Source organism: Octodon degus, unplaced genomic scaffold (assembly GCF_000260255.1).
Source record: "Octodon degus isolate 3935 unplaced genomic scaffold, OctDeg1.0 scaffold00004, whole genome shotgun sequence".
NCBI lineage: Eukaryota > Metazoa > Chordata > Mammalia > Rodentia > Octodontidae > Octodon > Octodon degus.
The window spans coordinates 27,615,269-27,628,482 of NW_004524580.1; the positions used below are offsets into that span (position 1 = coordinate 27,615,269).

General features: G+C 38.2%; 1 protein-coding gene across 6 annotated transcripts in view; it reads right to left on the reverse strand.

Annotated features, from left to right (window-relative positions):
- The window catches only part of Anks1b (ankyrin repeat and sterile alpha motif domain containing 1B), a 1,319,834-nt gene that overhangs the window by 396,824 nt on the left and 909,796 nt on the right, over positions 1–13,214 (reverse strand). For 5 of the 6 annotated variants that reach the window (XM_023716668.1, XM_004623821.2, XM_023716659.1 and 2 more), the window contains exon 15: positions 4,499–4,605. In XM_023716668.1, the coding sequence (XP_023572436.1) occupies positions 4,499–4,605 (107 nt within the window). Of the gene's footprint in view, positions 1–4,498; positions 5,009–13,214 lie in introns of those variants that run through there. The other variant, XM_004623826.1, reaches the window with a different exon arrangement.

Below are 13,214 nucleotides of genomic sequence, written 5' to 3' on the forward strand. Positions count from 1 at the left end.
TTTTCAGCAGTGCTGGGGATTAAACCCAGGGCTTTGTGCATACTAGACAAGTGCCAGCCCAATACACACTTCTTAATATGGATATGATCTAGAAACTATAAATCTGCTATAATACTACTAATGTTTGGATGTTATCAGTACATTTATTTTCCTTTACTTTGTGCTGTGACAGGTTTTACATTTTCTACTGCCTGCTGTAATTTAATGCTATAAAAACTCTTGCTGGGCCAGCCAAATAGCTCAGCAGATTGAAGCACTTGCAAGCAGGCGCAGGGGCTGGGGGTTCAATCCCCAGCGTGCATGCCAGCCCCGCCCCCAGGGCACACGGAGACAGCAACTGAGCCTGGGTATGGTGGCATGCTCTTGCAATCCCAGCTCTTGGGAGGCTGTAAACAGGCAGATCACTATGAGTCCAATCTAGTAGTGACCCTGAACACCTTGTAGACCTTTCTCTAAAATACACACACACACACACACACACACACACACACACACAAAACCACTCTTGCTAGGAAGTACATGTGGTAAATGATGATCATTACAGGGAAAGACAAGGGACAAGAGCCCAGTGATGGTATGTGCAAATGTGTGTACAATGTTTGTGCATACACATGAAGGAACATATGTGACATGTATGTAAATGAAACACAAGGTCTGAAAGCAATGCTACATCTTTCTTGAGGTTCAGGATCATCTCTTGTTCGTTATTACATCCCTACTGCTTAACACCATACCTGGGACATAGCAAATTTTATGTTTCATGAAAGTGGAAGGGTTACTAGTATTTTGTGTTCCACTGGCAAAGCCAAGATTTCACCAAAAAAGGAAACTGGTGGTTCATCTACAGCAATCTGTTGGGTATTTGGTTTTCTACAGGCTGATTTCTATGCACACAGCATGTGCTAGGAGTTATAAGAAAGGCAAGGCAATTGAACACTCAGAACCTGGCCTGGAGGAGCTTCCAGTTGAGTTGGGGAGACAAGATATGTGTAAGACTTGACTCCTAATTCTAGAGAGAGTACAATGGCATGAGAAATGTAGATGAGCATAGGCTGCTGTGGCCTGGAATCCTTAAGGAAAGCTATGTGAATAAGGCAGAAATTGCATAGAACCTTTAGGAATAAAAGATAGGACAAGGAATAGTACAGAAAGAGTGGGGAGAGAAATGAAAAGGCAGTCACAGAGACAAGAACAGATGGCTTGAGGCTTAAAATTTAGGAGGTGGTCGTTAGACTTAGAAAAAGAAAAATGATGAAAGAAATAAAGACAGCAACAAAATAGACAAGCATGCACATTCTGTATAATGGTCACTTCATACCTAAAATCTCTGCTGAGAAAAAAAAAAGTAATGTTGAAACTTAGCTCCACTGTATATGCTGCACACTTGGGCAAGAGCAGAGAGGTGCATGTGAGAGGACCACTGTAGCATCCCCAGGGCTGGCTAGCAGCAGAAAGATGCACCTCAGCAGGAGGAGGAAGGGGATGACCTATGACTTGGAAGGGGAGAATCAGGCAGAGTGAGATCCGGGGAAGACTAGAGACACAGGATGCTGTTTTGTAAAGGATTTGATTTCAATATGGATGTACCTTGCCAAAGTCTTAGGCTACCTGAGATATATTTGTAGCTATTCTTTGTACCAATTTCCATATATTTAATATTTCTAAGGATTTAAAAAGGTCTAATCTATGTACACAGCTATTCTACAAACAAGTATGAAATATATAAAGAAAATGCTGAGAAATTTGAGTTGAAGATATAATAAATTATTTTGCACATCTATAAAACCAAGGTTAAGTATTAAGAACTTCAAGGAGTAGCAGTAATTAGATATTTAAAAGCAAGTGAGTGTGAAGGAGAGTTCTTTTTCAATGATGCTTAGGAATTAATGTAAGTAATTTATATAAAAGTTAATCACAGCCACATAGATAAATCATATATATATTGTGTTTATGTATGACCATAAGTAGGACTGATCTAGTAAAACATTTTCTAATGCATTAAAAAGTACTCTGAAAGTTACTTACATGGACCCTTTAAACTCAAATTCATTAATGGAAGATTGATTAATCAAAAATTACATCCTGAGAATGTTTCCTAAATCAAGCATCTGTATGTATAGATGTGCCATGATTCTTCAAATAACATTAATTATATCCTCTTGATGTCTACTGTCTTGTTCTAAAAAGCTAATAGAACCTGCACTACATCATAGTTAATAGGACTGTGGTGCTTGTTGCTTAGGCAACAGGATGAATAAATGCAGGTCAGAATGTGCTTCAAGAAAAACAAAAGCTAGAATATGATATCAAGTGGAAACTAAGCAGGCCTAACATATTTTACCACATTAATGAAGTCTGTTTCTTAAAGTGGGCCAATCATATTAGTGTACTTTAAGTTTATAAGTTTATGAGGAGATTAGATTATGGAAATCAATAAATAATTTTATAAAGGTAAAAATTAATTTCTTATACCAGTGGCAACTAAATGGAGTATAACAGCATGCAAAGCACTAATTGATGACATGATTTTATGATTGGGTTCATTTTCATAATTAAGTAATTCTTCTATACAATCAAAGATTTTAAAAAATCTGTATCATGAAGAAAATACATGTTTAGCTCATCTGAATAAACAATCTATACTTATTTTATATAATGCATGTAAAATAATCTATATAATACTTGGAATTAAACAAGTAAAGAAATCTATGAGTAAACCTTGGTTTTATCACAAATGTCCCAGAGTTTGGAGTTTCAGACAGAATTTGCATTAGTGGCCATAATTCACTTGAGGATATTTTTTATACCCTCTCCCTAAACTCTTATTTAGAATTTGTTTAATTAACCTTTTAGCTAGAGGCTTTTGAAAGTATTATATTTGTTCATGAGTGCTTACCATTCAGTGGAAAATTAAGCTGAATGGAAAATCTTTCTGTGTGTGGCCAAACGACCCTGGAAACCCAGCCCTAACTTCTTCTAGACCAGAATAAATTTGAACAAGGGGTGGAAGGGTAGGAAGAAGAAAAACCCATTTTAAGTAGAGATAAGGAGAAAAAATAAAGATGTTGAAATCTGCAGTAAACACGCATGATGATGAAATGCCTTAGTTCCTCAGGGTCCTGAGCCTACCTCGAGCCTGCTCTCCACGTCCTGAGACTGTCACAGAAACTGAAGAACTTCCACTTTTTCCCTATTTCAATGCCCACATTATCTTATCTACCTCACCAGTGACAGTGCTTGATAAACACCAGCAAAACAACAGCATATCCCATTATTTTAAAAATAATGCTCATGAAGGGTTATGAATACACTATTACTTCAAGCTCACAGGGCTGACTACATTTACATCTTTTTTTTAAAGCTTGTAAGCACATACATTTTGGAGGAAGAAACAGAAGTTTCATAATTTAAATAATCTTCTAAATAATAGTCAAGTCAAGGTTAGAGAAAAATCACTTCAAATGGAAATAAAAAGATCTGACTAGCCCTAAATATCGCTCTGATTGGTTCTGGTATTAGCAAGCTACAGGCATCACCCCTAGATGTGATCTAAGAACAGTTACTAATTATTCCTACCAGCAATTCATCTGCTGCATGCCTATGTTATGTGGGTCTTTCTCAATTTAGGGGTCAGTGATAAGTGAGATGGGACCTAGGAAAAGTGACAGGGCTGTGACGTAGCCTACCAAGGGAAGCACTGGGGGAGGCATGGAAATGATTAGAAAGCTAGATTGCCGCCTGCACACCCTCCTTCCTCACCCATATACATCACAGGGGGAAGTCTGCACACGCTAGGTTTAGACTCCATGTAGACCAGGATTCAGAACTGCATTCATATACTTAGTACATAACACCTCTTTTTAAATGCTGACAGCTCACTGACCGAAGTGTCTGTCTTCCACCTAAAGTAACAAACAATACTTCACTGCTCTCCAGTCTGCATGTGTAAGTGAGTGACTGCTCTCCATAATGACCGTCTGAAACAGTTTGCTAATGAACTGGAGGTTGTTCACATGATTTAAATTGCTTATTGAACAATTATCGAGGAAAACTGATCTGCACAGCAGCAACATAACAAATTGTCTAATTAATCACCAAATGTTGATGCACAAGTGAGATAATATGCTTCAGGAATTAATTGAGAATTAGCTGAAGAGTGATATAATCTGAGTATTCTAAGATTACACATTTTTAAAAACACACACAAAGAATGACAGGGAGAATGTAAGTGTTAATCTTCTCTCACTGTCTATAAATAGTACTCTCCTGGTTCATTCACATAACACACATGTATACGGATGCATACCGATCTCCTTTTTAGTAAGGGTCTACATGGACACAGTAAGTTCCGACCTGAGGGCATCCAATTTTCTGATGCAGTTACACACATAAAAACTGATCGGCTTCGGTGCAAAACAGGCTGCCTCTGAGCCATGGAAGACACGTAAGAAGCAAAGACAGACAAAAGGCAGCTCCGTGGACACAGAGAGCATCTTACCATGAACTGCACATTGTCAAATCCATTAGCCATCAGGTGGTTCTCGTACTGAGGTAGCCCAATACTTTCCAACCATTGTCCCACTGTTTGGACGGGGCATCTGGGTCCTGTAAGAGGATGAAGAGGGAAGCGTTTAAGCAGGGAGTAGCCGTCCACGGGGTAATAGCGGTAGTCCTGGGCTGAGAGGTGGCATTGCCACATCATGCTCCTGGGAAAGTTGCTATCAAAGGAGCCCGCCAGCTTGACAGATTAACGTTCTCAGCGAGAGAGCAAAGTCAGAAGTAAAACATAGTTTGCCAGGCAGGCTGTGGAGTCTGACTTGATCCTAGCTCCACATTTCTTACATATTAATCTTTACTACCGACCAGTACGTCATACAGCCCCCAAAACCAGGCAGCAGAAGAAGGCATATCAAGCTGTCAGCTAGGGCTGGTCTGCGCTCCGTGTGACTGCTGGAGTACTCCACAATGAGCGAGGCACGGCCGGCAGCCAGAATTCTTTTTATCAAGTACTCCTACACTCATCAGTATGCAGCTCCGTGCTCCCTGCTCCCCTCGCTCGCTCCCCTTCATTACCCAGCCCAGGCTACACCTCGCATTTTCAATAATAGCCATCAGATAAGGCAGAGTTTTTTTGTCTGCAAGCTGTAAGCCTGCTGCTGCTGCTCCCGCCTACACACCCATCCACGCGTCAATCTTGAATGATGAGAGCAGTCAAAACAAATGCAGAAAATAGCAAGACTCAAAAGCAAACCGAAGTGCTTAACTATGAATTGAATCTTCATCCTGGTTCTACATTACCGGGCTATTTGTTGTGGAATTTTACCTTTCAGAAGACACCGGGAAATGCAAAGCTTAAACTAGAGCTTATGACCGAGCTCACTCCGGGCTCCTTTTCCTTTTTCTTTCTTTTCCTTTCTGCTTCTTTCTAAAATGAGGCACAGATAAGGTTTCGGGATCTAAAGCTTTACGGTGTTTGGAGAATAATTATTCTCCTTCTTAACCATGCTGTGTCGAAAGGAACCTCTCAAATGTTTTTCTTTCCTTTTTGAATTACTGCAACATACAGAAACTGCATCGTAATCTTGAAGTCAGGATAATTTGTTACTCATTTGCGAGGGTTCTTCCAAACAAAAATATTAGGCACGAGAAATCCTTTTTCTGCCTGGTATTTATAACCCTATCTACCAGGGTTACCATTCTAAAATAGCTATCAAGGTAACATTAACTGAGTAGACTTTTTTTTTTTAATTACAGAAGGAAGCCCTATCCTCCAAAAATAATTCAAGAATAACAGATATAAATTTTTGAGTTTTACTGAATGGAAGACATACTAACTTATTTAATAATTAGGAGAAGGCAGAGATTAATAATAGAACCCACAGGACCACACCACCAGAAGCACAGGCTCTGAAAACTGGCAGAGAACTCACAGAAAGGTGAATTTAACCTCTTTTCAAAGGTAGGAATCCCTTGGGACAGTATTCCTGGAAGAACATCTTGCAGCCTCTGCTTAAATACTGCCTGTGACGGGGTCCTTACCACTTGTTAGAAAGCCTCTACTTGTCAGAAAATATTTTACTTCCTACCTTCCTCCTGCTGTCTAGCTCCAGCTTTGCCTTTGGAGTCATGCAGCTTAGGAATGGTGTCTCTTCCACATAAAGTCCTATAAAACTTAAAGATAACTTCTTACCCCCGCCCCCAAACAGTGCCTGGCACATAGTAAGTGCCCAAGAAATATTTATTGATTAAATGAAATCTCACTTTTCTTCCCCCTAACTCTCGTCCTTACATTCCCTCTCCCTTTCTAAGGGCAAATAAATCAGGCTAGCACAGGCATTGTATTACCCGCCAAGCCCTCCTGCATCTCTCTTTCACTGCTGACATCAATTCCCCAGTTTCAGTCAGCCTTGTCACAGTGCCTGCCACTTGTCCTCTTTATTCTATCTCATACTTTATGTTTATGGAACTGCCTTCTACTTTGATTTTGATCTCTTTTTTAGTTTTTAACTTTGCCCCATGTGTCTGAATTCTTTATTTTTTTTTTAAATTACTGGCCCTACTGCAAAAATGATTGTATTGGTCTTCCTATCTCTAATATTATTTTAAAAAATCAATACATGGTATAAATAATTCTCCAAGACACAGTTTTATGAGTATTTTCTGCTTCAGATACCCTTCTGTGGTTCAACTTTTTTTTTTTTTTTTTTGGTGTCAAAATAAACTTCCCACTTTCTCTGATGACATTTGGGGGCTTCCTGGTGACTTTATGTCACCTAACCGTATCCCTCCTTTCCAGATATCTCTTCCACAACTTTCCAGCAAAGGAATGTACTCCTGGTCTTAAAAACCTCTTCCTTTCAGAAACCTCTTCTCTTTCTTCTTGCTCTTGAATGGCATTTTATGATTTTCTATAACAAATATTTTCTACCCTGCCCGATATTTATCTGTATACAATTCATGTCTTGAAAGCAATGAAGATGACTTGCTGACATTGCATAGTAAGGCTTCAGTTTGCCTCTGTTAAGTAACATAATGTAATTTCACAATCCAAACTATATACTGTCTCTTATTTTCAGATTCGAATATTTTTAACCTCACTTGAGGTCTGAATGTTTTGTTAAAGAAAAATAGGTATCTCTGGTTTTTAAATAGAGTTTTCAGATCTGGGGTTTTGTTCATCATCTGCATTCTCATTTTGAGTAAGCGTTCATGGAGGATTGCATTGTTCTTAATTAGAACTGATTCCTCATTAGGTCTACATTTTTATTTTAGTATGTTGGGGATCAAACCTAGGCCTACATGCCTATCACTGGGTTATACTCCCAGCCTTGTTCTAGATCTTTTTAGAAGAAGAAAGAATTTGTAAAAGTGAATGAATCACTTTTAGTATGTTCTACTTGCTCAGCATTACCTGCATGAGAAGCTGAAAACAAGACGCTATTTGTCCCTGGCTAGCTCTAAAGCTGTTACAGTGTGAAGCTAAAGGTAAGTCTCAGTTATAGCTTTTCCTTGGATCACATCCATAGTGCTCCTCCTGATCATTTTAAGGAATGAGTAGGTGAATAAGCAACAAAAAAACTGAGCATAGATGATAATCATATTTTGGCTTAGTGAGGCATTAACTGGCCAGCTCCTTTCAAAATGTAAATCAGGGACTGAGAGCCAGTGGGGCAACTCACAATTCTTAAGTACTAAATCATCTTCGTTAAGGGAGTGCCTGAGTGACATTAGAAATGGCTTCCCTGATAGTTTGACTTCTTAATAAATAGGAAGGGGTGGCATTTCCAAGTTCAGACCACTGTAATAAGGCATGGCTCAGGGAGGTTATTGGTATTAAGGACATTGAAGTCTTTTTATAGACTTCGTGATTTTCATTCTTTTAGCTATTTTAATCCCTCAGGTCCAATTTCATATGTTGGCACAAGGCTGTAACACAGGTGAAGTGAGCTGGGAGAGGGTGAGTTGGTAGGAAATGGTCAAGAAGGAGGAAAAAAACCCCTTAGAGATCCTGAGTTCTGTTCCTGGTTAATGATTTTGTTATAAAATATTATTTCATGAGTCAGACTTCACTTTGGTTTAGGCCCAAAGATCACTCTATTGGTAGTGTTCAAATATATTTTTCACCTATAACACTTTCTTGGAGTCTTAAAATTCTTAAAGAGTAACAACCCATGATTGGGAAGGTGCCTTCCTTCAATTAGAACTTTAAAGCCAAAAGTGGGATAAGAGGAGGAAGAGACTGACAGTTATTCTGGGCTATGATGTCCTGAATATTGTGCTATACATTATTATTCTCTCTTGTGGTAAGGGAACAAAAGCTCAAAGAATAACATGAAACTAGGAATTATCTTTGGCACCACCCTCTAAAAAACCTAATGTAGGAATTTCTCTCCAAGATGGCAGCATAAAGAGCTCCTTAGAACCAACTCAAGGCCACAAACATAACTGCCAAAAAACAAAAAAACCAAAAGTATCCCAAAGCTCAAACACTCAAAGCGATGATAAAGGAAACCAAGTAAAGTTCTGCAAAGTGTCCTAAGGCCCCATCATGGATGAGGAAATGTTTATTCAGAAAAATCTACTAAAACCTTGTGAGGATGGAAACAGTCTGTGGTTTGTGCCCACCCCTCACATATCCAGGGCTGAAGTCTCCTCCCTGCTCAGGTCCAACCTGCTGCTCAGAAGGGGTAGACCACCCTCCCATCCTCCTCTCACTCAAACTGCAGATTCAGATGCTGGTGGGGGAAGCTGAGAGGTTGGGAGCTCCCTTCAGTCCTCGGTCACTGTCTCCCTAAACCCCATTCATGAGGCCAAGAGTCTATCCCAGTTTGGGGGTCCAGTACACTGCCACTTCAGGGCGGAAGGCCCATGGTGGGAAGCAAGGACACCAGAGGCTGGTGTCATTGCTTAGAGCCTGGCACAGCACAACGGTTCAGTGGCTTTACCTACGGGGAGTGTCAGTTGTCACAACAGGATGCTGTAAGCTGGTAATTCATGGAGCCAGAAAGTTCAGCTTGAATTCTACACTTTAGCTGTTAAAAATAACTGATGATAGTCTGTGATGTAGCGATGCCATGGTTGATTCAGGTCTTCATCTCTAGGCTCAACCCTTTAATTTTCTTTAATTTTTTAAATTTTCAGATAAATGTAGACTCACATGTAATTATAGGAAATGAGAGAGACAGACAGACAGAGAGACTCTGTAAAACTCCAGCCATTCTTCCCTGCTGACTCATCTCCTGTCACTAGAGTACAACACTACAACCCCATAAGGGCACTGATGAAGCCCATCATCTCACTTAGAGCTCACCTGCTTTACATGCACTCATCTGTGCATGGGTTTAGTATGACGCGACTTTATCACATGTAAAACCATCACCACAATGGAAGTACAGGCAGTTACGCAACACTAAACCTTCCTGGCAGCTTTCTACGGCCATGGCTATCACCTTCCTCCTATTCCACAACACCTGGCAACTACTGATCTGTTCTTTATTTGTGCAATTTTATGATTGGAATCAGATGAGTGTATCCTTCAGGAATTGGCTTCTTTCATTCAGTGTCACTCCCCTGAATTCCACACAATTTTTCCATGTGTCAGTAGCTCATTTTTGTATTGCTCAGCAGTGCTCCGTGATATGGATATGCTACAGTTTGTGTAATCATTCAGTTGGTCTTTTCCAGAGAGGTAGTACTATTTTACACTTCCATTGGCAATCTAAGCTCCTCTGTAAACAACTCTGCATCCCTATTGGGCTAGTGAAATTAGACCGGCAACATATTGTCTCTCTTCATTCTCCCTTCCCTACAACCGCACGTAATATACAGATTTTTCTTTTTATTTTCTCACTAGCCTTATTCTGATACAGTTCTTAGCTGTGCGCAGTGGCAGTAACACAGCCAATGAGGTTTATCCAAGGGGTGAGTACTGCTCACTGATCTAGTTCGTAATATTTGCTGGTAATCACTATGTAAATTTTGTTCTAGTCTATTAGAATTTCATTATAATATTTTCCGTCTACTTAATAAGCCACTTAATACATATGCTACATCCTTCTAGTTGGTTTATCCATTTCAATTTGGGTCTAATTATTATATGATATGTTACCTCATATCACAACCTCCTAACCATCTTTATCTCGAGATCTCTATTTTTATTTGTTTTTAGTCTTGTTAAAATATTTTCTCACACATTCAGGAAGTATTTTGAAGTGAATGACAACAAGATAATCTCAAGGCTTGTATAGGTAAATGGATGCACCTAGAGACCATACTCATAAGTGAAATAAATCAGAAACACGTGTGCAAACGTCATATTGTCTTGCTAGTGTAAGAACCTTCGAGTAAAGAAAATCTGAGTGGTACGGCAGATATTGCAAAAGGAAAAGAATCTGTTCAAAGCATAGGAACACCTAGGATAAGGAAAAGGACAAAGGAAAGAAAGAAGAAAAGGAAAAAGATATAATTATGTATATACACAAGATAGCTTGGATAATTGTACTGCTGATTTCTGCTAGTCTTTTGAAAGGAACAATTAATGTTTTTTTCCCTCCTTTTTAATTGCTTATAACTTTTTAAAAACCAATTCTGCATGCTTATCTCTGGTAAGCTAAACAACTAATTTGAAGACATTCTGCAATATAACAACCATTGTTGAACTCCTATTATTTTGTTTAGTGAAATTCTGTATCATTTCCAATCTTTTGCTTTTTATTCTTAAAAAATAGTGTACAAAAATAAAATAAAATAAAATAAAATAAAATAAAATAAAATAAAATAAAATAGTATGCCAAAACTTGTGAGGTACATGAAAAGAAAAATTTGCAGCACAAAATGCCTATGTGAGAAATTGACAGAATTTCAAATCAATACACTATGCATGTATCCTTAAGATGTAAGAAAAAGAAGAACAACAAAAAGTAAGCAGATGTGGGAAATAAAGATTGTAGAATAAATTAAATAGGAAACAGGGCAATCAGTAGAGGAAAATCAGTGAGAACAAAGCTGCTCTTTGAGATAATCAGTAAAACTGTATAGCTTTAGACCAGTAAATCAACAACTCAGATGAAATTAATAAGTTCGCTGACAGACACAAACTACCAATGTTCACTACTGAAACCGTTCATAACTGAAAAGCCTTCTGATAGAGCATTTTACTTAGAGGTGAAACGTTTCCACAGAGACAACTCCAGCCTCAGTGGCTTCTGTGGTGAATTCTACAAAAGATATAAGGGAGAAATAATGCCAACTGTGCACAAATGTTTCCAGGAAACTCTGTGTGTGTGTGTGTGTGTGTGTGTGTGTGTGTGTGTGTTACTGGGGATGGGACCCAGCACCTTTTGCATACAAGGCAAGAAAACTACCATGGAGCCCCAGCTCCAGCCACTCTGCAGAAAATTTAAGAGATTATTTGCTAATTTTTCTATTAAGTCAACATTAACATAAATTCAGACAAAGGCTTTAGGAGAAAAAGCTATATGTACTAGTATCTATCGCACATACCTGCAAAGATTTGTGACCAAATTTTGTCAAACAGTCTCCAATAGCATATATATTCAAGGTAATTCAGTATGATCAGTGTTTGCTAGAGGTTCCAATAGTACAAAAATTCACGTATGATAAGTAAAATGTGTCTAGACTGGGTAAAAATGTTTCTGCTCATTCAGACACGATTTCCAATTATAGAATCTCGTGAAATTTACATAAAATAGGATTACTAAGTGATAATAGTAAGATGGTAGGATATAGGTTTAATACTTAAAAGCAATTGCATTTTTTGTACTAACCAAATGTAGTATCATACTGAAATAAAAATCAACATAATATACTATAATGCCCTAAACTGCAAAATTCTGAGGAAGAAGCACACCCAAAGTTTGACAGACTTTACAATTAAAATTACAAAACACCATTGAGAGACGTCAAATAGAGCCCAAACCAATTGGAAAGGTAAACTATGTTTATGGATTGGAATAGTCAAATGCATCTATGGATTGAATGTAATCCTAATCAAAATTCCAGCCAGTGCTTTTAGTTGTGATTAGCAAATGTCAATTTCATATGCAGTGAAACATCCTAAATGTAACCTACCTAAATGTAACACTTATTTTAAAGTTATGGTCATCAAGAAAATTAGAGTGTTGAGGCCAACAGGGACAAACAGATTAGGAGAGAAGAAGAGAAGATTCATGAACTGGCTACTCCACAGATGGTCAATTAATTTTTGACAGGGGAAAAGGTAATCCATGGAGAAAAGAGAAACTTTTCAATGAATATGCTGGAAGAAATTTATATGGAAAAAATTTTGGTTCATAACTTGCATTACATATAAAAATTAGCTCAAAATACACCATTAGTCTAAATAGAATACCCAAAATGTTAAAACTTCAGAAATAAAAATTAGAGAAAACAATTAAGGAAAATCTTAAACTTGGATCGGGTAACAGAAGCATAATTATACAAGGAAATTTGATAATTAAACTTCATCAAAAATTTGAAATTCTGCAGCTGGGATGTAATTGAATGTAGTGCACCTGCTTAAAATTCTTGAGAACCTGGGATCAATTTCCAGAACTGCAAGAAAAGAAAACAATTTTGAATTCTGCTCTTTCAAAAGCATGTTAGGAGAATGAAAAATCAAACCAGTAGGAGAGAACATTTATATCTGATGACAAACTTGCCTCCAGAATATATAAAGAATCCCCAAAACTCAGTAACAAAAACCCAAACGAATCAATTCTTAAATGAGTACATTCTGGGTGACTCTATTATGCAGTCTTAGAGAACGCAGTTTTATCTCTGTGACACCGAGCAAATTGCTGGCTCCCTGGGAACAGGAGGAAGAGGCGGGGAAGGAACACTAAGGGGCATGATGAAATTTGGGGGTGCATGTGCTCATTTTATTAATTGTGGCTGTAACTTCACAGGTTTATGAATTTGTCAAACACCAAAGTACACTCTTGAAAAATATACACCTCATTGTAGTTGGATTGCACACAAATAAACTTGGTTTGAAAAGCTAAAAATACTTCCCAAAGGACATGAAGAACAATGGTGAGGGGAGGAGACTTATTTTAGGTCAGGGATGACTTTTTTTTTTTTTTTTTTTTTGTATTTTAGGGAAGGGCCTACAGGGTGGTCAGAGTCTCACTAGATCAGACTCATAGTGATCTGCCTGTTTACAGCCTCTCAAGAGCTGGGATTATAGGTGCGCG